Below are 25,918 nucleotides of genomic sequence, written 5' to 3'. Positions count from 1 at the left end.
GTGAGCGGGTCAGAGCGTGAGCCGGGTCACCTCCAGCTACGTCGGCTCCAGAGGTCGGCCGCTTCGCGCCACACGTCGCGTTCAGAGACGGAAGTTGTTTGGACAACTGCCGCTGTTGACGGTTCTCGTTCGTTTACGTGGAACAGAACAGCCAAGGCTGGCCCGGCTGGACGAGTCTGGAATTTGATTTTGGTATTTTTCAGGATTAGTCTAAATGTAGAGTGATTGTGGCCTTCTGTTCGTCCCCCCCGTTTTTCCCGCTCACGTCTTTTCTGCCTTTTGTCCATGTATCCTTCTTTCACCCTTCCTTGACTCGTTTCTTTCTTCATTCTGCCTTCATGTCCTTCCATCTTTCGCCCTTACTGTCTACCATCTTTCCCTTTTTGTTTCCTTCCTCTTGCATTATTTTGACGTGTCCTTCCTTCCCTATGTCCTCCTGAGTGCCTCTCTCGTGTGCTTCCTCCTTTTCTTCCTTTGTTCTTCTTCCCTGCTTTCCTTGTGTCCTCAGTCCTTCAGTGTTTCTACACTTTGATTCCTGCCTTCGTTTTAAGCTTACATGCTTCCTTTTTTCTTGTTTTTCTTTTTCCCCATTGTTTCCTTCCCTATGTTTTGTTCTTTATGCCCTACGTTCTGCCATTCTCTTCCTGTTTTATTCCCTCATTTCTTTCTTTTTGTTTTTCTTTTCCTTTCTTCTTTTCTTCCTTTGTTCATACTTCTTTCCTGGCTTGTGTTCTTCTTTCCTTGTGCCCTACCTCCAGTCTTTTCTTACACTGATGCACCTTTTTAAAAAAAAAACTTTTTGTGTTCTTCTTTTCTCCCTTATATGCGTCCTTCCCTCTGTCGTTCCTTTCTTTTGCCCTTCCTTCCTTTCCCATCCTTTCTTTTTGCACCTAGCATGTGTATGCAGGGGGTCTTACTGTAAAAGTACTTGTTGGGAATTCACAGTGAACCTTAATATACTTTTTTCATTATTTTAAAAATAAACATGACAGACTGAGAGCTCTGAGAAGTCGAGTCTTGGAGTTTTTTACACGTAAAATGTGCTGTAAACCTGGGGAGGAAAAAATGTTGCTTTTCCCTCTGCTGCAGTGGGAACATCGACGAGGATAATCATCTCCCACTTCTTTGTCCGTCCAGGTAGTAAAGGGCTGTTCTGTCAAGTTTTGTTCAAAAATCTGACCACCGAGCCTCACTGGCTTCTTCTCCAGATCATCTAAAATGAAGTTGTCTTTTCATTTGTGCATCCAAACCTATTAATCAAATCTCTGACCGGCGACTTAAATTGCACAAAGTTGCAAAAATGTCAGACTAGCAGTCACTTATCACGGTAATCCTGCTAGAAAAACTGGATTATGGAGTAATGTATATCTTGTATTCCTCCCACACCGCCTTCCTAATCCCCTCATATTTTTTTTTTTTTGCACAATCGTAGAGATTTGGACATGTTGTAGATGGCAGATTGCATCAAAGATCAACTTTTTGTCTTTTTTTCCCCCCCTCTTCTTCTTCTTTCCCGACTTTCCCTGCTCCTGTGTGCAATGCATCATTCATCAAAGGCCTGATCCAAAGTCAATCTCCACCGCCGCGTCCGCGCGCCGCGCCTACCCGTATATATATCTTCACGTTGGTGCAGTTACCTCGCCTTCGACGACGAAGGCTGAAGATATTCAGCAGAAACTTCATCTCTTTCTGTTTCATCCCGCACACGGGCTCCTGTGCTGCGGTGTCACCGCCGAGCTCAAAGGGGGAATGTGTGACTTGATAAGTCCGGGTAACATCAAGGAGAGGGAATGTTTTATTCATCGGCGCAAAAGCTCCTGAATTCTCTCAAATCAGATTCACCCGCCTTTGTTTGAGAGATCAAGCCCGAGGTTTGACACGTATAGGAGTGATTGGATTTTCGCGGAGGTTATAAAAAAGTAAACTCGGATCGCGGCGAGGAGGAGCAGGGCGAACGAGACGTAACGAACGACAACGCGTCTAATCACGTTCAGTAATTTCGGATTATCTCATCACCTGAAATCCCGCGCGAACTGTTTAAAATGTCTCCTCTTTTTTCTTTGTGTTGTTGCCAGGCAGGTACTGTCATATTCAGGTGACCTTGGGCCCCCCTGCTGATTCACTTGTTTTTCCTTTTTTTTGTTTTTTTTTTTATTTGTTGCTGAGATTCTTTCATCCCCTGCGTTTCAGTCTCACACCGCTCTCCTTTCAGATTCCATTTTTCCATGCCTTCCTCCCTCCCTCCCTCCCGCTCCGATCCCCCGCTGTCACAGAAATTCACAGACCCTCTCAGTGGCTCACCGGGGTCAGACAACTGCTCCAAAAGTCTGATTTAAAAAGAATAAAACTTAAAAAAAATAAAATAAAAAAGTTTTAACAATGCTGCAGCTGCCATAAAGCAAAGCCTTTAAGGAATTTTTAAATTGTGAATTCATTTTTATTTGGCACGTTTAGGGATTTGATCTTATCTGACTAAATGCTCCCTTTTTGTTCTTTTTCTTTTCATCTTTTGTCGTATTTCACCGTGTTTCATCAACTTGAGTAAATTAAATGAAACTTTAGGACTCACTTTATGTGTCAGGAACGACTTTAAGTGTCAGCTGGGCTCAGAAAATGATCCACACCGCTGCAGGTCTGTCAAAGAATTAAAGTTCTGTCAAGTTCTGAAGTTTTAGGTCTGTTTTTTTAAAACTTAGTGACTTTCTGCAAAAGGTTACTCATATTTTTATTTATTTATTCTTTTTACTTATTTTGTTTTTGATTCTTTGTAGTAGCATACAAAGAATCATTTCTTCATCCCTGAAAACTACCGGTCATGTTTTTAGATCCAATCGCGTTACGAAAACAGCTCCGCTGAAGCTTTTTGAATGACTTAAGGATCAAAACAAACCTTCATTTCTGATTTTATTAAACCTAAATGCAACCGGTTAAACCACAGTGCGACCCAAGGTTTTATTCCAGGTAACACATTTATTTTTAAATTTATACTCGTTTACATCCACCATATTTCAACTCGCAATCACATCTAAGCACAATGTGAAGAAAAGGTAAGCACATCTGAGCAACATCCACGGCTCACACATCAGTTCCCATTTCCTGTTGATTTTTGTTTTATTAAAGTTGATCATTTCTAGTGGTTTTGTTTTTCCATCTTTGCACAAAGCTTTGTGTTACGCCTTTGTTGCTTCGCATTGATTGATTGTCTCCGTCTTCTCATTTCGTGTTTGGATTTGATGGCTTCAATTTCCAGTTAGGAACCAGAAAAGTTAAACTGTTTAGTTTGTCGCTGAAGAAAAACAAAACAAAAGACGTGATTTGGCAAATTCCTCTTTTTGTGTGTGGCGGTGCACCAGAGAGCGATTCCTCTGAGAGCGCACTGCGAAAAACATTGTGAATTTTCACATCTTGCTTGATTGGTTCTTATTGGTTCTTATTTGTAGCATTTCTAGAAGTAAAAAAAAAAACAACAAAAAACATAAAAATATAAATTACTGCCACATTCATTACAACTGTAAGAAGAAAGAAAGGAGAAGACTGACCCAATCTAAATTTCAGAAATACATATATTTACACAGATATTTTTCTTCCCCCTAAGAAATGTAACACTGAATTATTACATTTGTAAAACTTTTCTGATAATAAAAGTACGAGAGTACCTTCATTATTTTTTGGTTAACTTTGTTTCTGCATAGTTTTTATTAAAATTATTTAATTATGCACTACCAGGTACATTACTGTAACTGAATTAAGATGCCAAAGGCGTGATTTAATAGAGTCGATGCCTTTATAGACGTCCTTTTTATAGAGCAGAAAAAGACTCTGGCATATGTAAGCAACCAGCTGGTGGAGGCATCGATAAAATTTTCAATTATGTTTGTACGTCCATTTAGATAAGTTACAAATTCATTAAAAAAATAATCACAGATGTAACATTCAAAGACTGTGAATTTTAAGGGTAATTGTGGATATCAAGCACCAGAAAAAATATGTTTTGCGATTTATTATTTTTCTGTTCAACTGTAATCTATTCTGAGAAATAAATTACAGCAGAGTTGTTCTAACATGTTGGACTGGAGGGACTTTCCAAACCAGCCTCACAAGAAAATGCCAGCAGTCATAAAATATATGTTTCACAAATCATTGACACGCAACATAAACATTGTTTTTCATTCAAACGTGTCATAAATGTAATCAGTTTAGGTTAAATGCAACAGGAAAATGCATGTGCTTCCCATATTGGTGTCATTTAATCAATTCAGACTTTAATGTTTATCATCCGTTCAGAACTGCCACATCAGAGGCAACTTTTCTCACTGCAATAAAGGACGATTGAATCAATTGAATTAGATTAGAGCAACAGCAGCCCAATGCAGCCCATTACGCTTAAACAAAACGACACAATTAAGAATCCCCCACCTCCCATCGTTTGGCACGATTTAGAACGTTTTATTGGTTATTGCAAAACAATTTCCCAAAAGACGAGCTGAAGAAGCACAGAGTCTCTTCAAAATGTTTGGCATACGTTGCAGGGGAAAAAAAGCTCAGTTTTGTTCAAAACTCACTCACTTTAATCTCAGTGGGTCAAACAGAATCGCACCATTAATCCACGTCTAATCTCAGGTCAGCCTAAAAACAAACAACCGAAAACAGACAGGTAAGAACCTGTCTGTTTAAAATAAGAACTAAACGAACCGAAGACGGAAACTCCTCCGAGGAGTTCATTGAAACTCTCCCGGCGGTTTTCAGATCCACTCTGAGCTCTCAGTCTTGAGTGGAACCTTCCATGTTAATCTAATCGTTGCTGTCAGATCTCTTAGGCCGCGACACGACTCAGTTCCGACTCGGTTTGGACTTCATCGTTGCCTTCCGACACAGTGTTGACAGTAACAACATGATAATTGCACCGGAAAATATCTTTGACACCTATTACGGTGGCCGCGCTGCCTGTTGGAAGCCTCTTTTTGATACTTGATTGAGAGCTTTTATCCTACTTGCGACTCATGAAATATTATTTCAGCTGACAGACAAAGAGGCCGCAATCATGACTCCATGAGCCTGGAGTCTGTGCGGCATGCAGAGTGCATTTACTTATGTCAGCTTGTGTTAAAATTTGTCACTTTTTATCTTTTTTTTTTTTTTTTTAAATCACAAGCAGTCACAGTTTGAGTTAAGGACAGAATAATTCATTCAATGAGAAGGATTTAAAATTGGAGAACCAAGCAAATAAGAAACAACGCTAAAAAGGGACATTCCTACTGAATATGTAAAAATATTATTTCACGTACACAGAAAAAATGATGCTAAAAATGTACTAAAAGGGTCTAGTTAGCGAAACGTTACCGGTTTTTTTAAAAAAGCTTTTGTTGGCTCTAGTGGCCTTTATTTTAAAGTATTTAGACAGGAAAGAGGGTAATGAGAGAGGGGGAAGACATGCGGCAAATGTCACCAGGCCGGGAATCAAACCTGTGACCACCGCCACGAGGACTCAATACATGGTTCGTGCCAAGTCCCTGCACCACCCCAAAACGTTACTGTTAAACAAAAAAAAAGCACTGTAGTTTCCACTTTCTTACTGTGATCTTAGGTCTTGATTTTGATGATGTTTTGAAATTGTTTTTCAGTTGTATTTGTGTTATAGTTTCTGTTAAGCCATCTTCCATGCCTGAACTCCAGCTATGTGCAAAGAATCCTGTGCTAACAGAAAGCTTTCAATTGAATTTGTTACAAACCTTTCTTATACGTCTTGCCATTAGACCTAATTTAGTAATAATATTTCAGGACCACTTTGACGTGTAATCATTTTGATACGAGTATCACGATAAAGTCTTGCCGTTCACACTCAACACAGCTATGGGACATGGTGCTTTACTCCTGTGGACGGTTTGTCGTCACTCCACATATGGTCGTCCATTTTTATTTATTTATTTATTTATTTTTGTATCGTAAAGGCCACCAAAAGCTGTCATTGTGCCAGTAAAGTGCAGTTTAAAGTAATTTATCTGTCTTGAAAAACAATGAAAGGGCTGACTGAATTATTTATTTCAGCGCTGTCAAGATTTGCAGGTTTTCCCGTCTCATAAATATGATGAAATCTGCCCTTTAAAAGAAATGAATTATTCCGTCACATTTGCAGTCCTAAGATCTTAACCTTTTTTACCGCCCCTTGCCGCGGCGCTGTGAAGTGAAATAATGAACAACAGTTGTAGTGCGTGTGACGTGAGCAGAGAGCTGTGGTGGCTCTCCTGGAGGGTGAACTTGGACAACACACTTGCTGCCACTTCCTGCTGGCACGTGTACAAGCAATCACACTCATTAGATAGAGTGACATTTAAATGAACTGGAACAGTGTGGGAAGGTTGCTGCTGCTTTCTTTTAGGTTTTAAATTAGAACTCTCCATTCAAATTTAACTGTAGCTTCTTTTCAATTTAATCTATTTTAATTCTTTTTATATATATATATATATATATATATATATATATATATATAATAATGACTTATGATTTTTCATAAAGTTTTTATACCCTTTGGGATACACTTTAAATTGCCTCGTCTTACCTTGGAGCAGATCAAAAGAGTAGGAGGATTTCCATCAAGTGAAATGAAGCTGGGCTTCACCTGTTGCTCTCTTTAACCCCCCTGTCCTGCGGCACCCAATTGTTTTAGCGGGCACGCTTTCAGGTAATAAGTATCCGACTCCCGAGAGCCCAAACAGTATTTTTCTCCCGCTCGAGCGGGAGAACAGAAAGTTAATTCCCATTTTGCGCCGACTTATTCATGATCCTGAAAAGTGTCTTTTAATAAAACCGCCCCCACCTTTGTCCCGACAAGTACTCCAGGAAGTGGCAGAGAGCATAAATCAGAGTACTTTATGGTTTGTGACGTAAAAAATAAAAAATCTTTTAGGCGCGGAGAACCAAACTTGATCTAATGACGATATTTGTAACCATGATTAAGATCTGCTCAATCAATGGCGGCACGCGAGAACCTCGAGTTCCCAACAAACAAACGTCCTCGCGACGCGTTCGGCTCCATTAGGGCGGGCTTTGATCCGTTTCAGCTGCTTTTTAGGGGCAACAAATGAAAAGCGGCAGCGCTTGATCAAAAGGTACACGCGGTACTCAAGTGTCTTCAAATTATTTTTAGAGGCAGTTTCAATCAGATCTATCGTTGCGAGAAATTGAGGATGAGATCTCAGACGGTTTGCTTTCATTCAGGGAGCGAGAACGAGTTGTGCCGTTACATAATGAACGACGCAAATGCTGCCCTCAGTCTGACCCCGCTGGTTGCGATCGTGCTTCACGATAGGGCGAGTTTTACATTATCTTAAGGCCGCCATTATTTTTTGGTGATATTTAACAGCGAGTGAGACGTACAGTATCGCTGTATTTACATTCTGTTACGGTTAAAAGCCAGTATAGACAATTTGTCAGGAGCAGTAATATTTGGGCTCTACTTCCGGTTCTCAGTGTCTGTTTTTTTTTTTTTCAGACAACCCCCACTGCAAGCCATGATTTTGCTAACATTTCTAACTATTCACTTGTTTCTAGAAGGCTTCCTGATTTGCTTTTCTTTTCTTTTTCTTTTTTTCTTCTTCGCCTGTTTGTCACAAGGGTTTCAGAACCCTAGATACTAATCAAAAACCATATAAGTAAACACAAAATGCAGTTTTTAAAATGAAGGTGTGTATATTAAAGGAGAAAACAAAAATCCAGACCTAATGACCCTGTTATCACACACACACACACACACACACACACATCCCATCACACCTGACTTCACTGTCTCTAGCCACACCTGTTCTCAATTAAGACGTCCCTTAAATAGGACCTGCCTGTCGAGATGCGGTACATCAAAAACGACTGCAACATGTTCCAAATCTTTTTCTTGCCAAATGTCTACTCAGTCTTACAGAAACTACAACAAACTTCAAATTGTTTTGTTGTTCTATAATAATCAATCCAGTAAGTTCTAGCTATACTTGTGAATCCTTAATAGAATAATAGCAAAGCAAATATTCAGTCAGTTCTGTGGTGGCAACTTTTTGTTCTTTTTATTGAGGCATACCAAAAAATCTCCCGAACCATGACTTTTGCATACCATTGTCTCAAATTTGACCCCAAACTGTCTCTGGTCTCAATACATCAAAAGATGGAGTATTTATCTCTCCAACGCTGCTTGATGCATATTCCACCCATACCATGGACTATCATGGAAGGACGTTTCTGCCACCTAGTGGTTGGAGTTCTGCACAATTATTTGTTAAATTCTCTATTTCCCACACATAAAATGCCTGAATTTTACAAATTATATTAATCACTGATCTTCCCAATTTAGTATTTACTTGAAAAAAACAAATACCTTTGTTTACATAAAGTGTCGTAAGGTGAGGGGATGAGGTGGTGAGGAGAGACGCAGGGACCCAGATGAAGATAACGAATTTAATGAAGAAAACAGCTTAGACAGTCAAGGGGCAGGCGGCACGGCAGCAAATTAGCACATGGCTAGTACCTGTAGCAACTGACGTAAAGACTGTACTGAGAACAAGCAACCTCAGGACTAAACAGTACAACTGAGGGGAAACTAACTGAAGCGACCTCCGACGAGGACGTACGTTTGACAAGGAATGACGAGGATCCGACAAAAACACAGACAACAGGTGGACTTAAATACGCAGGGAGGGTAATCAAGAAATGAGACACACCTGGGAAGCAATCAACGGGGAAGACCAGAGACAACAGAGACTCACAGGAAAGAAACTGAACACAGAAAACCCTAAAAATAAATACACAGAAACACGGATCATGACATAAAGAAGTTGAAAGTGAAGACAAAAAAAATCATCTGTTCAAATAGATATCGGGAGGGGGGGGGGGAGTGAAGCTCTAACTTTATTTTTTTAATCATCAATATTATAAAGTTGGAATTATCATATAAATATTAAACGTGGTCTGTATTTGCAAAGTTTGAAGGCTGTTTCATGTTTTTGCTTATAAGAGAATCGCAGATGAGCTGGACGTCAAACCAAAACAAGGTTTAAGGTCAAAGAAAGCTCATTTTCAAATTTTCATCTGTTTAGAAGATTCACTATCTGCTTATTTTGGAAACTTCTTTTCTTCTCTCTCTACTTCAGGCGAGGCGAAATCAATCGTGAGATCTGACGAGCAGCACGGCTCAGATACTACCTCGCTCTCCACATAGTTAAGGCTGGCACCCTCCTAATTATGTTTCATTTTATTTAATTTTCGTCTCCGCTGTTGCAGACAAAGGATCACTCCGGTCTCTCCGTCATCCATCCTGACTGCACAGTTTTGCAGCAAAATCATTCATTTGTCCAGAACATATCTGGCTGAAATCCTTTTTTTTTTCTTTCTTTCTTTGTTCAGGTATAGCTTTCGGTCTCCAATACTATTAATTACAAAGACTGAAAATGTCTTGCCTTTTTGCAAAGGCTGTCAATTTTCTGCTCAGGTTTTCAGTATTTTCTTTTTCTCATCTGTTCAGTTATGATTTCGGCTCTAAAACTGTCGCTCGCTGTTTTTGTGGCTTCCCTGTACACCTCACTTCTTCTCTTCTGCTTCGCCTTTGAAAAAACGTTCCCTTTTTTTTTTTCCGTAGATGAAAAAGGTAGACGGCGAGCACCCATTAGGTCACAGTGCATTAACCACACTAATAAACCCATTACGCTGCAAAGGAATGGGATCCAAACGAGAGAGGAGAGGGGCTTGAGTTATAGGGGATCAAGAAAAAAGGAGAGGAGAATGAATGGGGAGAGATTGCAGCAGCAGTTTGGGTAAAAAAAAAAACCTTAGTGTTTATTCACTTTACATTCATGTGTTGTTGTTTTTTTTAAATATTGTTTCTATCTGCTCATTTACTGGGCTTGTTCTTTCTTTCTTCCTTTCTTTCCCCCAACTACCACTCATTAAGGGAAGGATCTGCCATCTTATGGCATTGCATCACTTTCTGCTCCCTCACGCAGCTCCTCTGTCTGAGCATTAGTGTCATTGTGGGGCCAATTACCACACTGCAGTGCTGTTCAGGGGGCCATAAATATCAGCAACGCGTCCCCAACCTGCGAAGCTCCTGTGAGGATAGAAAGGAAGCATAAACAAGAAAGTAAGGGGGGGGAGAATAAGGGACATCGTGCTGCTGAATGCAGCAGCTTTAAATGTACTTTTCTACAATCAGATCCATGTGAAATGAGGTGCTGCAGAGCGAGCGCTTGTGGGTTTTTGGCATTGCAGTGTCACAATGTGAACTGTAACTAACAATGTCATGATGCATAAAGGCAGGATTTCAACTTTTAGCGCGTGCAAAAAAACCAAAACAAAACAACAACAAAAAAAAAGCTTGGGCTTTGGCTTGCTCGCGATTATTTTGTGGAGGAAATACCAAAGCTTCATGTTCCGAAACAGTCTGACAATCCTCGTTCCGGCAATCGGTCACCACAGTCATTTATATTCTCTAATGCTGACGGAGGAGGGTGACGAAGAGGTAACAGCTGATAGGAACTATGGGGATCATGTCTTGGTCTTAATAAAGACAAGATGTTTAATTGGGATGTCATATGTCCATCCATCCATTTTTTTTACACTCTTGTCTCTAGTGGGGTGTGCTATCGGTGCTGGTGCCTATATCCAGCGAACATTTCGGGTGAGAGGTGGGGTACACCCTGGACAGGATGTCATATGTTTGTTTTGTTGTTGTTTTAACAGTACAAGATCAGTGCACTAACTTATTAAAAACATAATCTGAACGATATCTTACCGAACCTTGGTCTTAAAGTCGTGTTGCAGTCTGGTGGTTCTGTTTTTGCCTCACCTTCATTCTCCTGATGGCATCAGTTCAAAGAAAATGTCGGCGACACATTGATGCTCTGAGTCCAGTTCTAAAACAGAAGGTAGGGACTCTCCAATTAGCAGCTCCGCTCCCGTCACCGCCCGGGGTGAAGCCCACCGGACGCCCGTTGAGTTCTGGAGATGGGCGCCATGCCTCCCTCCGCAAAGATTAATCAGGTATGGAAAATGGATGAACAGATAGTACAGTGTTGGACAGCACTGCCATTAACTTTCTCATTAAACCATTTTGTAGTAAAGAGGGGAATGTTCACGGTTGAAACCTAAGAGTTCGTGTCCTTCAGAAATGAGCCGGCGTCATCAGCTTTCATTCCTTTGTTTGCATGGCTGCGTTGAAAAACTGCTCCTTTCTTGTTCTGTCTAAAACAAAGTCAACTCGCAAACAGTAGAACTGATTTCAGACGTAAACAAATACTATGAATTCAAAAGCAGAAAGCTGCTTGAGTGGGTGATTTTATGCATGAGAGGCACTGATCAATAGCCCCAGTATTCGAGACAGTCCCTTTCGCTCAGTCACATTCAGAAGTTATTCTTTTAGTATCCGGCACCCATTGATTGAAATATTTTTGAACCGTAACTAACTGCTGAACTAATCAATGAAAATGTAATTCTGTCTTGACTTACTGAATTACAGTTGGGGAGCCAATCACATTCGATCGGATGATGTCTACCTGGACCGTAGAGAACGATGCAATTTAGGGCTAGGAAACCTTAAACTGTCTTGCACAAAACGCAACTTTTCAGCACCGGATCTGCTGTGTGTTCTTGTGAACGCTTGGAGGCACACACAAACCGCGTCCGATGCCGCTTTCCCCATCGCATCATGTACCAGCGCCCAGCAGACCCTCATTTTCTCCCAGGGAGTGGCCGACGAGGTTCCTTCTGCGATGCTCTGCTGACACCATGTGGCCGTCGCTGTAACTGCGCCTCCAGCTGGGAGCGGCGCAGCAGTGGGTTTGGGTGTTGTGCGGTGCGGTGCACACGGCACTCCCCGGCAACATTCATCACCAGCAGACGTTTCCGCTCCTCTCCTGGTGCGCCCAAATTGATGAACCATCAAGAAAAGTTTCATCACGTTCACTTGGTATTGATAAAGCAATCATGCATGCTTTTCTTCTGCGTTTCACGGCTTAACCCTCCCTCGCAAAGACAAATGGGATGTCAGAAGGATATTCTATCCTCCCACTAGGGCTCGGCTGGTGGGGGATGCGGGGGTCGGAAGGGCGGTCGTTCGGCTGTTTTCTGTCGTGAAACAAACAGGCAACCCAGCTGGATGTCAATCAGAAAATGTGGATGGGGTTTTATGCAAAAGCACTTCAGAAAGCTAGTAAAAAGTTCAAAGTTTACTCTTTTTTTGGGGGGACAAGGAGGGAAACATATTTTTCGAAGTACTAAACAAATGAAACTATTATACTGTTTTTCTAAGCTGAAACATTAAGACCCTTTTTCATACAGAGAGAGCTTTTATAGCCACCCCTCTATGAAATAGAAATACATAGAAAATATGAATGAAGATGTGCATGTCTTGAAAAAGTCACAGCGTTCCTGCCTGTTGTGTCTCCCTGACATATTTTAGGGGGATGTGTCGACTGGATTTGTGTCTGTCTAACTGACAACACATGGAATAATGGAGGGAGCACCTTCCCCTGAGGTTCCTGCGATAGAAGAGCAAAAAGATAACAGAACGTCCTCACCTCAGGGGTATGAAATAACTGGACATTTAGCTTCAAGGAGAATAACATAAAGCTTGAGGAATGAAGATACACCAACGTTCAGGCTGCAGCTAGAACAGACAACTCGAGCTGGAATCCAGTACAGTGAGGCAACTTCCGGTGTTGTTTGTGAGCATAAAGTTAAAAATATGTTTTTGACCTTGGTTTTTTTGTACTCCTAAATATGCAAAAAAATTGCTGATTAAAGTCAGTATTTGACTAGCATAACTACACATTCTCAGATGATAGCCACATTACTGTCGTGTCGTCACCTCTCAGAAATAAAACACAGACTATTTCTAAAGCGTGACTTTCAGCTGGTTCTGTTCTATTCACTGCCAAAATATTTGACTCAACTACTGGATGCATCCCTTGCCAAAGATTCTGGTGACACGGTTGTTTGGATCAAGTGGGGGTAGTGGCACCTGTTTGCATCAGAGTCACAATGCTGGTCAAAACAGGAGCAGAAATTACATCTACCTCCAAATGTTGTGGTAATTTTGGTTTTGAGAATTACAATTGTTGCCACAAGCAGCCTTTCATCACTGTAAATAACGCAAAGGAAGGGTTCATCACATAGTGCTTGAATTTTCTGGATAAGGTGCCGGTTTGTTAGGTCTCCCAAGATATTTCCTCTCTTACATTTGTCTGGATAAATCTCCATACAATTCAAGCTTGCGAGCCAAGTGCTCGATACAACGTTTCATATTGTCATTCCGCAGCGACTTTCAGACGCAATCTTGATTTCTTTCCGTCGTAATACATTTAGTTTTCCCAACTTCCGACATGAAACTAAACGCAGCCAACATGACCTCCGAGGCTAAAGGAAACTGGAAGAAAGAGAAAATGTAAAAGTTGTGATATTTGTGCTCTTTCATAGTAATTTTGGCAATGAAATTTCAGCAGCTGTTAGATTTGCATGAAACACTTTTTCATCACTTCAGACAAAAGCATAAAACAAACATGACTCTGAACCATCTCGGTTGCTTCCGGTTTTTTTTTGTTTTGTTTGGTTTTTATTATTAATTCTTCTACAGTATACAAATATCCACACACACAAAATGTTCTCAAACCCCCACATTCCTCGTAAACATTCACTTCCTCCCCACCTAGCAGCCCCGTCCTGCATTCCCTTCATTGCGCGCTCCATTGCCCGACAACGAGTTTTTATTTGTTTCTTCTTCTATTTTTAAAACCGCACATTGGATCCTAAGCTCAGCGACCTCCTAGATGCTGCTGGAGCATTGGTTGCATTCTCAAACTGCAACTGTGACACCCAGATCCGGGACGAGAGGAAGCAGCCAGTAATCACAGTGTGAAGCTCTTGACATCAGTGCGCTGGGTTTGCGGGCCCCGGAGGTGATGAGCAGGACTCTATTGCGTGGGTGGAGCTTAGTGGGGACTCAGGGGGGCGGAGGAGGGGGTCAGAAGCTGGGGAGGAGAGGCAGGTCTTGGTGCATCATTCATCAGATCCGGATCAAACGGTTTGACTTCTTGCCGCATATTGTTTTTTTTTTTTTTTTATTGTTGCGTTTTTGTTGTTGTTGTTGTTTTGGGCAAACAGTTGGGTGGGTCTGGTTGCCTTGCAGAGTGATGGTCAGATTGGCAGCAGATTATTCTTAGTGTTCCTGGAATTTTAACACATACAGGCGCATCAAAATAAAATAAAAATAAAAATAAATCAATGTTCCTAAGCTGATTATTCCGTTCAAAGAGTGAAACTCATATTAATTACACAGAGTGATACATTTCAAGCGTTTATTTCTGTTCATTTTGATTACTTGTAGCAAAAAAAAAAAAAAAAAGTTACTCAAAAAAAAACATTTTTGTTATGCAGGAGATGAGAGATTAAAAAAATACTTGATGGCTGCTCATAGAGCGCTGCATCCAAGAATATTAATGGTAAGTTCAGTGGAAGGAAAAACTGCAGGAGGCCAGATTTCCAAAAGCCATCCACTTCAAGACTTCAGCACTAGCTGAGTCAAATTTATAGACTTTTCCATCTGTAATGGTATGGACATTTAAGCAAAAAAAAAAAAAAAATAATAATAATAATAATTGACATGGTTAAACCGTGAAACAACACAACTTTGAAGATGGTTATAGATTTATTATTTTTTAATCGGACTTTGCCATTCATTGTTCAAAATAGTGATTAGATTTTAAACAAAGAATCAATTTTAGTTTATATATCAATATAAATATAAATAACATAACTTTCGACTCCATGCTCTTGATGACTGCATCCTTGAGCAGGGATCATCGAAACCCATTTGAAGGTTTGCGAAAGATTAAAATCTTCAAAACTTCCCCCAAATAACAACACTTAAAATACATCACTCCGTATGTAACAAAACCACACGAGACACAGCTTTCACCTTTTTAAACTACATTACAAAAATAAATAAGCTTTTCAATGATCATCTAACTTACTTGAGAGATGCACCTGAAAGCCAATTTCCCCTCCCCCCAAACATTGTAGTGACACCAGGTTTAAAAAGCTGCAGAAAGAAAAACATAAAGATAGTAGATTTTGTTACTGTATGGCTACAGGATGCAGGTAATCAAGTAATAAAGGGCGACAAGAACACAGATAAAGTGACCGCTGCGGCTTCGGTCCGCGATGAAGCCGTAAAATTTAAAAATCTATTAAAATCACCTTTAAGAACATCATGTGAAAACAATTTATATATATATATATATATTTTTTTTTTTCTATTTATATATTTATATTGAGACATCCATAAAGAGTGGCACTGAGGGCACGTCAGATCGTTTTGGCTCTGTGCTGCGTTTTCATTGCGACCGCTCATGCATCCCCCCTCCCTTCATGTCGACATCATGATTCTAACTCGCCCTCTCTCCCTCTCTCTCTCTCCCAAAAAAAAAAAACAAAAAACAAACAACCACGAAGAAAGCAGTAGTGCAACAAACTTTTAGCAGGATTATTTTTTCTCTCTCTCTCGTTCTCTCTTCTGAATGAAATGAGTCAAGTACACGAGTTCATCCACACGACACGTCTTCAGTGAAACACTACACTTTGTGAGTTTGAAACTAAATGTACAGACTGCACCTTTAGACCCATTATAAGGAGGTTTTTTTTGGTTCAAACTAAAAAGGAAAAAAATACAAAGAAAAGGAAAAAGGAAGAGAGAACCGTGAGCTTGCCTCGGCTCCTTCCTCCGCCTGTGCGGGTTTTTTTTCCTCGGTGAGAACTAAATACAAAGGGATTATTGAAAAATAAGGCTACCAGGTTGAGGGGCGTTTGACGGCGCCCAGGCTGAGCTACATTCCATCTTTGACAAAAAAAAACAAAACAAAAAAAAAAAAAACAGGAGAGAAAAATAAATGTTTTATCTTCCAGTGACGTACGAGCGATAAAACTCTTCTTATTTTAGTTTAGTTTACTCTCTCGCTGTCACACGCGACGCGCTACCTCACGCTGAGTGTGTTTTTTTTATTTCTTCTTTTTAAATAAGCTTTTGATTTTAGACGAGGAGCGCTTGATTTTCTCCCCGTTGTCGCACGAGTCCTGGGAGGAGGTGCTGTGGAGCTTGTAATCTCTCCCCAGGCTCCGGCCCTCCGAGTCCAGCGAGGTGAGCGACGGGTTGCGCCCCACGTTGGGCAGCATGCTCGCCGGCAGCTGGCCGTAGCTGTAGGACTTCTCCAGGATGCCGTTGTAGACGCCCTTGCCCGTCGGAGAGGCGGCGCTGCCCTGCGACAGCGGCATGCTTTGGGACTCGGGTATGACGCGGGTGAGGTCGGGCGAGCCTTTCGGCGCGAATGGGTGGTGCTCCAGGGCCGGGGACGGGGAGGTGGAGGGCGGGCCGGACGGGGTGGCGGCCGGCGTCGGGGGCATGGGCGGAGGCGTGGAGTCCCTGAGGCTGCTGCTGCTGCTGCTGCTGGTGGTGTGGGTGGAGCCGGGGCGCTCCGGGCTGCCCTGGCCCAGCAGCAGCAGCTCCTCGCGGGAGATGCGGCGGTACGGGGCGTCGGCGGCGCCGGGGGAGTGCAGCTGCTTGCGGCTGATGGTGGAGCAAAGGGAGTCCGTGTCGGAGCTGCCGTCCTGAGCCGGTTCTCTGACGGAGAGGGAGCAGAACAAGCGGGGTCACACACTGAAAAACGTCGTCGCAAAACGTGGGAATATGTACGACTGTTCAAGAACATCAACCACAGAGGGCAGGAGGGACGAAATACAAGACCCAATTCACAATTTTTTTTTTTTTTTACATCAACAAAACAGGAAAGGCTTTTAAATACACCTATTTTTCAAGCCTACTCTGGTGCTTTTGCACCTCTACTGCTGCTAATGCTGTGACCCAGTTTTACCACCAACGCCGCAAAAACACAAAATCTCACAAGCACTTTTTGGTCTGTTTTCTCAGAACACTTGAAATAAAGACAAAACTAACTCACAAATAACTTCTCAGGAAGAAATAGGAGCTTGTTTTTTAGTCAATAATTCCTTAATATTGCTGAGAAAGTACTAGCTACGTATGAAATAATCTGCCAGTGGAACAAGACATTTTTAATTTACGATATGGGGAAAAACACATTGCTCCACCGGCTGATTATTTCACTTATACCTAGTATTTTTTTATCAATATTAAGGAATTATTAACTTGAAACAAGCTCCTGTATCATGCTGAAAAGTTACTTGTTAAGTTTGCTTTGTCTTATTTCGAGTGTTGGAAACTAGACCGACAAGACTTTTGTGTCTTTGCAGTCTGGTAAAGATTCGACCAGGCTTTGTCTCGACTCTCGGCTATAAATTAGAAAGACTGGGACAAAAAAATCAGATCGTTTCATTTTCGGGAGACATTTAGTCCTGCAGTCAGAAGACTGAATCTACAACACTCAGTGAAACCCTCATGGTAATCTGTCAGTGTCTGGATAAAACACCTGTTAGTCCAAACTGTAAAACCATTCCATGGCGTTCCGGCCACAGCTACATACCCCCTCCTATCCAAACTGAACATAAACTGTTCGTCGTCTGCGTCGGGGCGATAGGAGAGGGACGAGCCGGCCATGGACAGCAGGTCCGGGTCCGGGGACATCAGGGACGACTGTTGGCTCAGCAGGCTTCGGCGGGAGCGACACAGACTGCTGTTGCGGGTCAGCGGGGGTCGGATCAACGCAGCGGCTGGGAGGGAGAACAAAGCAAAGATCGGACGCCGTTCTGGAGCAAGCGGCGACGTTTTCTCCCGCTGAGGAAAGTAAGAAAACGGCGCGGCGCACTCACTGGAGAACTGTGGAATGATGGGAGGCGTGTCCTCGTCCAGGTCGTCCACACCGCCTGCGATGGGGTACGGAGGGACAGAGACTCGGGGCATGACCACCCAGCTGTGGTCCGAGTAGAGGCTGGCCGTCAGGCTCGGCAGACCAGAGTTGTTGACGACGGGGAAGCCGCAGAGCTTCTCGATCTGCTGCCAGCGGTGAAGCCGCTCCCTCAGGCACGCCGTCACCTCTGACAGAGCTTTCCTAAAAGAAAAAAAAACAAGAAGGAAAAACTAAACGAGGAGGACGGCCCTGGATCTGAACGTGCCGAACTTGGCGAGAGAGAGAGATTCTTCTCTGATGCACATCAAAACATCCTTCCTAAGAAGTTGACGAGCCAAGATTAATGCGCTTTTTGGCACAAAGCCGTCCCGCTGTAAAGCTGGACCTCTGCCTAACAAGAAGCCAGACGGAGCGCTGCACTTTATTCTCGTTTCTCCCTGTGATTCCCCTTTGGTGTTTGAACAACTGAACAATTCTTTGAACTGGATTTCAGACTCTAAATAACCTCACAGACTAAACAAACTTAAGCGCCCAGAAGAATGGCCTGATCTGCAAAGAAGTGCAGAATGGATCAGGAGCTGCAGAGTCACCAGAGAACACCGGTGGCATCAACACCGGCAGAGAGCCGGCGCTGCATGCAGGTGGGACTTGGCGGACATGTTTGGGACAATTCGGGGTTTGCACGACGCACGTTTTTCAAAAACAATCAACAAATAAAACTCTCACAAGCGTGGCATGCCGGCCATATTCAGCACGCAATGCTGGAATTTGACTAGGCCATTCTAACACAGGACTATGTTTAGGATTGCCAAGGATTTTCTTGCACTTACCTTCATAAATCCTCCCATCAAGTCTAAAGGAGGTGACCCCCCACAGCATGATGCTGCCACAATGTTTCCCAATTAGCGGAATGTGCATTGATACGTTTTCTGTCACATAGGCCTATTTATTTGAGTGTAGACCAAAGAGTTGCCCACCACTGTCTGACAATAAAGGCTCTGACTGATGGATGGATGTATGTCCAAAAAGACAGACGAACAAATAATAATAGTGAGTCCTAATTTTTACTGCCGAACGCCCCTAATCGTTCGTAAGGCAGTGATTGTTATTGTCAGGATATCTTAAATGTATGTTTCTATGTTTAACTTTAGCTAAATAAGAGCCAGGCCTTGATTACATGTGTAAGGAGAATCGCTCTGATTCTTAGTCACTTCCTGAATCAGTTTACTGCGAACAAACAGTAAAACGGCTATAAATCCCAGATGAATAAGGCTGTTGGGGGGTTTTGTGCTGCTGGTGACTTGAACTCCAAATATACACAAAGGCTTTAGCCGTGGATGACTGAGAAATTTAATTTCTCTCTATTTTGCTGTCCTTGGGGCTGCTTTATGTTGGACTAAGTTGTTCTAATGAACTCGGGTTAAAATAAATGATCGCAAATCAGATTGCGGGGGGAATTGCGCACGCAGGAAGTAGATTGGAGTTCTTACTTTGCTTCTAGTATCTTGTGGTCGACCTCATCCAGGGACGAGCTGTGGGCGACGTGAAGGGTTCCGAACACAGAACCTCTTTTCTTTTTTATTTTCTCTGCCTAAAACAAAATAAAAAGGGAGAGGGGAAGACAAAGTTATTTACTGAACTTCTCTGCAACAACTCAGAGTGAAACAATGGGATCAAACGAATGAAAACATTTGTTAAAACTTCTACAAGTTCGATTCAAACAATATGCAACATTATTAAATGCATTCAGATTTCTTTATTCTGTTCTCACGGTCAGCTTTGCTACAAATGTAGAGGGAGATTTTTTTTTTCCAGACAGTCTTCAAATAATTACTTGAAACAGAACGAGGCTAAAAGATCCGTTTCTCACTTTTGAACGAATCAGAGCTTCAAGTCGAGGGTTCTGGAGCGGACTAGTCAAAGCGGCGACTTGAATCCAGTTAAGATGAGCTATCATGACCTTAAAAACAGGTTGGCTATAATCAAATACTCTTCAATGTGACTGAAATCAATTCTGCAAAGAAGAAACAGTCAAAATTATCAACTTTTTAACAAAAGTTGCCTTATATGGTCAGGGTGTCATTACTTTTTCACACAGGGTCAGGATTGATTGGAGAGTTTTTTTTTTGTTTTTTTTTAAAAAAAAGATGTCATTATGAGAATTTGTTGATGTTCGGGAAGATTTAAGTGTCCTCAAAACTTGACACAGCTGCCTGGGATTGTTCCAAACAAGAATCGAATTTATGCACATATTTCCACGTCCTCTAGGGCAGCTCCATCAAAGACGAGTCCGTCACTTGATAAACCGCATTAACGGCCAAATCAGGGCGCAATTCATTCAAATTTATACAATGCAAATACGGACGGATCGCCACGGCCGCTAATCCCGGCGCTCGGAGGACAGCAGAGCGCTCCGGATCCGTCGCTTTTCCCGCGCCACCACAGGGAAGCCTCACCTCGTCTTTGGCGACGTACAGCTGGAACTCGGCGCTCTGCTTCTTGATGTTGTAGTATTGAACCTCCACCTCGTGCGTGAGCTGCAGCCACTTCTGCAGCGCCTCGGGGACCGAGCGCTCCGACTGCATCTCCTTCTCCGCCCTCTTCAGAGCCTTCCGCACCTGCAGGAAGGCGACACGTCACGACCCTGAGGGTCAAAAAATAAAACCCTCCGCCGACAGAAACCGTTCATAACAAACACAGCAGAGATTACTATTTATTCCATATCTGATGAGTTAAAGAAAAAAACAAACAAAAAAAAACTCGAATCCAAGGGCAGAGCTGAAGGGTTGTTGTTTTTTTCTTTCTTTTTTTTACGAAGGTGGATAAATATGCAAAGCAGGTCCCTCGCAAATGAAATGAAAATTTAAGGCAGACAATATAAAACTAATCTTTTCAATTTTAGGTGGTTTAGCCACAGTGATGAATACATTTACATCTGCATGACGCTCTGCACCCAGACGAGCCTTTTCCCCCCCTTATTTTAAATTAAATCCATCGTTCAAAAGACGGCGGAGAGTGTGCAAACCGCATCAAGTGAATTCAAATTTAATTTCCACACGAACTAAGTCATGTTTCCACACATTAATGCACGCGACCATGTGATACTCACTCCAGCCGGCCGGCTGGTCGGCATGTTTCGACTGATAATGAGCCCGTGGCTGAGCTGCATTCGAGGGAAACGGGTTAAGCGGCATTCAGGGACAGGAAGTCCTCACCTGGACCAGCTCCTCCTCGGCGTACTTGAGCCGGCTGAGCTCGCACTCGGCGCCCTCGCGCAGCTCCCGCAGCCGGTGGGCCTCCTTCTTGGCGTCGATGATCTCGTCCCTCATCTTCTGCTCGAGGTTCTCCTTCTCCACGGCGACCGTCCGGTTCTCCTCCTGAGCCTTTTCCAGCCTGCAAACAAACGTCCGTGTGTTTTACGTGATAAATCAAAACACTTTTTTTCTTTTTTCTTTTTTTTAATTTATTCAAGAATCTAGAGTATGTGAGATGAATTTGAATTCGAACCTCTTCACTCAGCATTTGTAGAATCGCTACAGTTAACAGCTGCAATCTTTTAGGATTCTCTCTCTTTTTATTTTTTTACAACTAAATTTGGAAATCGTGGTTTGTTCTTTGCAAAATAGCTCAAACTGTCTATGGTTGTTTATCATCATCGGTTTTCACATCTTGGAACAGATTCATAATTTGAGTTTCCTCCAAACTTTGACTGGACCATTCAATTGAAGCTCTAGCTGTGGATCTTTCTTCGAGATGAACTTCCACCTCAGATTCAAGTCATTTGCTGCCTTTAAATGATTGTTTTTAAGGCTCCATCCATCTTCACATCAAATCTGGCCTGCTCCTGCTGAACATTAGACATCCCCATGACATAATGCTGCCATCTCCCGTCTTTCACCGCTAGTTTGTCCTGACATATACACATCGTTTTGCAGGCAGGCTGAAAAAGTTCAATTTTGGTCTCATATGACCAGAAAAGCTCCTTTTGACCTTTTTTTCCTACATCGTCTTTCTTCCGAAGTTTAAAAGTAGGACTACGCGATATCGAGCAAACACGTAACTGCGAAACTGGTGCTCAATATTGCAATAATACCGATTTCACCTAATTTTCCTGGCTGTTTTTTATTTTCCTTCATTGCTCTTTGTGAGCCTGAACATCTCAGTCACAGTTCAGTCAACTGGCAGGACTATAAACGTGCTACTTGAACAAAATCTAACTATTTATCATTTGGTATGCAAAGACAAAAACAAAAGCTAAGTAAAAGCATTCTTCAGAAATTTCTGGTTTGCTCGTCTTACCGGCTCTGCATATCCAACAGGCTCTGCTCGGCGTTCTGAAGGCTCTCCAGATCCTTCATCATCTGAGAAATGTGCACCTTGCTGGACTTGTTCTGAATGTAGGCGAACCAGCAGCCTCCCACTCCGATCACAATGGAGACCATCAGGACAAAGTCTTTCACCCAGTTGTGCTGCGGACCTGCGGGGGTCGAGGGGACACGAGAGTGAGGGGCGAGCGGAGACGCGGCGCCGGCTTGCCGCATTCCAACAGAAGCCGTACTTACGAAGAGGAGGCCCGAAAAGCACGGCGTCGAGCGCCTTCAGGTTGAGCTTCTGTTTGTGCCGCTGGTCTAATATCCTCAGCTGCATGGAAATAAACGACGGTTCGTTTGCCGCTATTCTACAACGCAAACAGAGCATAAATTCAAATTACAAAGTAGCAAATCTTAATATTTCCCCTCCTCCCCCCTGCGACAGTAAATCGGGGGGATGTTTAACATTCCGTACAGAAACACAGGGCCGACAGGTGGACCGTCGATCAGCATCTAAAACGGCTCAGGAAACAACCGAGCCCTCTGGCTATGACATCACTTCATGAGTCAGCTCGGCCGAGAAACATGAAGCCCCGACGACCCATCGCCTCCCCCTGGTTACAGTTAGTCACTCAGTACATTCAGTCTGCAGCAGCTCACGTTGCGCCCGTCGCACAGGAGTTCATTTAATGACAGTCCTTAAATAACAACTTCATCCGCAGCTCCTTCCACTCAAGACTTAAACTCATGACTGAGAAGTTTGTTAGCAGTCAGTCAGATCGCTGCAAATGGACCGAAGCCGAATGTCGGACTTAAGGATGAAAAGAAAGCTTTAAGCCGTGAGGAACGTCTGCCATTTAAAATATTCCAAACATTTTGTCCTGTGTTGCATTTCTTAACCAGCAGAGGGCAGCAGAATACAGAATTAGAAAAAGAAAAAAAGTCACTGGTTGCTTTAGGTGATGGAGGGGGAAAAAAGGAAAGAAAGTTTTTTACTTTTAATGTTTTGTCATACAAAATTGGATAGCTTTTATTTAAGTTTCTACTGAGGCAGAGGGGGGTGGGGGGAATGAAGCCCGGCAGCTCCTGGCAGTACTGACCGAGGTAACGTGTTCCCTGTGACCCGGAAGTCCCGGAAGTTCTTCTCGTACTGCGGCAGCTCCACCGACTCCTTCAGCCACTGCACCGTGTCCTCCGTGGTCCAGTTGTGGACTGATGAGAGGTTAAAGACAGAGTTAGAAAACTGTCAAATAACTCAAATGAATAACCTAGATTTGATTTACAGCGGCTCTGGAAGTGTAAACACCCCCTGTTAAAACTTATTGCAAAAGCTTTCCCCAGCTTTAAAGTGGCATTTATCCTGTGAAACGCGACTGAAAAACCTGCGGAACCTTTAGGGGCCCAAAAGCACACAGAGATGCAGTGATAAATGCTTTGTTTAATTGCACCGCACTTTAATATTTAGTCTTCTAATGCGTCCAAATAAAGCGCTATGCAAGTCTGATTTCGTTTCATTTCTCGGGTAACTCGCATCAAATGCTGCAAACAAGATCACCAGAAAATAAAGTTTAGCTGACATTTACATTCTTCAAATAAAGACACAATTTCCATGTCTGTACTAAAAGGATAAGGATCAAAGTTAGGAGTATTTTCTTAAAAAAAAAAAACCCAAAAAAACAAGTTCTGTTGAATTCCCTGATGAAATTAAGTAAACAACTGTTTAAAGAAAATTCAAAATGTAAGTTTAATTCACATCAGTGTTAATTTAAGTCTTTAGAATTAAAAAATATGTCTGAAGTCAATCAGAATGATGATGATACGATAGAAAAGTTGTTCATCAACAGATAAAATAAAGACTAAAATACTATCAAATCAGATCTGGGTTGAGTCGCTTTAAAAAGCGAGAACAGTACTTTAGAACCAAACACCACTCCATTCTCGGATAAATATTTCTACTAGTGGTGATGAAATAATTGCACTGGATGAAATCTGCAAGGCAGTGTGAGTGAAATACCCTGAAATTCCTACAAAAAAACAAAAACAAAAGATGTTTCAACAAACTATGAGTTTAAGAGTTTGCAGACTTATATAACCAGATTGTTGGAACTATTTTTATATAATATGTTTCCTTGAAAAGTGATCCAACTGCCAGGGTTTGTTTTACAGCCTGCAGGTGACTGAAACTTCACAATGGCTGTTGGTTTCTTCTCTCCAGCTCACACAGTTGAAGATTTTCTAAAACTTTAGATAAAGTCGCCGTATCGTCAAATGTCTGAAACAAAAAGTTCAAGAGGCAGATGCAGCACAAACTATTCCCACAGAACATCTGTCAAAAACCTACAAGGCGCGCGGGTTTTTTAAGGAGCACAGATCAGCCCAAAGTCAGTAAATCTGATTTAAATTGCTTCCCCTCAACAAAAGCGCAGCATGAAGTCAGATACAGAGAAAAGCGAACGTAAACGTTGATGGTGCAATGGCACACAAGGGAGTGCAGTTACGGTCAAGAGTCGCGACGGTGCCTAAAATATGTTGAGTTTCGCAAACTTAGCGGCTTCGGTTTTGGTGGTGAAACTTCACTTTGTTTAAATTATTCTAAGTGTTTGCCGTCATTGCCTTCTTGTGTGTCAGAGAAGATGGCTGCCTGTAAAGAAAGATCTGCAGATACCGACATCGTACCAAATGAAAGGATCAGAACTTAAAGATCTCATTAAAGTAAAACATGCAGGAGGACAATCTCCAACTCCAGAGAACAGAAACTCGCTGGTCCGACTGCTATAATGTTCGAAATAAAATAAACAAATAAATAAATCTGGGATCTGTGCTGCATATCTTTTCCGCCGTCTCTCTCTTCGCAGATATTCTGCAAATAAAAGCCTCTAGCATCAGAACAAAAAATAAAAAATAAATAAAAATAGGGAAAGAAAAGGATCAAGATTCAAATCTTTTACCACACTTATTCAGACCCGAAACCTGATATTAAATTATTAAGCCTTTAAAGCACATGCAAAGCCCTCGAAACATTAACTCTCTGTTGTTTTTCTAGGTCCTCTCTGTTGCCAAAGACACGTGTGGCACTGTCAAAACATCTGGCTGGGAGATGAAGGACGATAACGTGTAAAAGGTGAACTGAACTGTAGCGGAGCAGTTCAGCAAATAAGGGATGAAATTACAGAAAAGAAGGAGGAAGCGCTCCAGCGAAATATATGGGAATGCTCACATGGTTATTGAGCGCAGCGCTTGGTGCGAGCCTTTGCTGTAAGAGGACGCCGTCGGTGTCGACTAAGAGGCAAACAAACCGAACAGGTTATGCCTGAAGTGCAGGAACACGCCGGAGTGTGCTACGGGGACAACGTCTCAGCGGGTGTTTTACCTGAAAGCGATCACGCCCCATATTTGTGTGATTTACTGTATTGGAGCGTGTTGACGTTTTTTTATTATCAGTTTGTCTCGAGTGATTGTGTTTCGTGTATGACGACGTAAAAAAAAACATTAGCGTTGGCGTCTCGCACCTGTTTGGGTAAAAAAAAAAACCAGAAAGCAGAGGGTTCGCTCAGGACAGAACGGGTTTTTCCTGAATAACTTTGCTTTACCTTCGGAGTTCTTCCATCCCTTCCACAGCTCCTCCACTGTGATGTGCTGGTCTTCACGGTGCAGGTTGCTGTGTTTGTTGGTTTGCTGCTGCTTCATGTCTTCTATTATAAACTAGAAAAAAAAAAAAGAAGAGAGACAAAACTAGAGGAAGGCACCAGATAGCTGTGTTTG

General features: G+C 42.3%; 1 protein-coding gene across 2 annotated transcripts in view; it reads right to left on the bottom strand.

Moving 5' to 3' along the window:
• Positions 1-13,548: 13,548 nt before the first annotated feature.
• Positions 13,549-25,918, bottom strand: part of stim2b (stromal interaction molecule 2b) — a 47,816-nt gene continuing 35,446 nt past the window's right edge. The window contains exons 4-13 of one of the 2 annotated variants that reach the window (XM_008435479.3): positions 25,747-25,858; positions 23,257-23,368; positions 22,409-22,524; positions 22,146-22,323; positions 21,062-21,239; positions 20,303-20,464; positions 19,337-19,437; positions 17,809-18,047; positions 17,469-17,709; positions 13,549-16,645 (exon numbers count right to left, since the gene is read on the bottom strand). In XM_008435479.3, coding sequence (XP_008433701.1) covers positions 16,027-16,645; positions 17,469-17,709; positions 17,809-18,047; positions 19,337-19,437; positions 20,303-20,464; positions 21,062-21,239; positions 22,146-22,323; positions 22,409-22,524; positions 23,257-23,368; positions 25,747-25,858 — 2,058 coding nt within the window. In that variant the 3' untranslated portion in view covers positions 13,549-16,026. The remainder of the gene's footprint in view (positions 16,646-17,468; positions 17,710-17,808; positions 18,048-19,336; positions 19,438-20,302; positions 20,465-21,061; positions 21,240-22,145; positions 22,324-22,408; positions 22,525-23,256; positions 23,369-25,746; positions 25,859-25,918) is intronic. The other variant, XM_008435480.3, reaches the window with a different exon arrangement.

The sequence above is a fragment of the Poecilia reticulata genome, chromosome 18 (assembly GCF_904066995.2).
Source record: "Poecilia reticulata chromosome 18, P_reticulata-male-v2, whole genome shotgun sequence".
NCBI classification, from domain to species: domain Eukaryota; kingdom Metazoa; phylum Chordata; class Actinopteri; order Cyprinodontiformes; family Poeciliidae; genus Poecilia; species Poecilia reticulata.
Note: the sequence above shows the minus strand (reverse complement) of the source record. Positions and strands in the feature narration are given on the sequence as shown.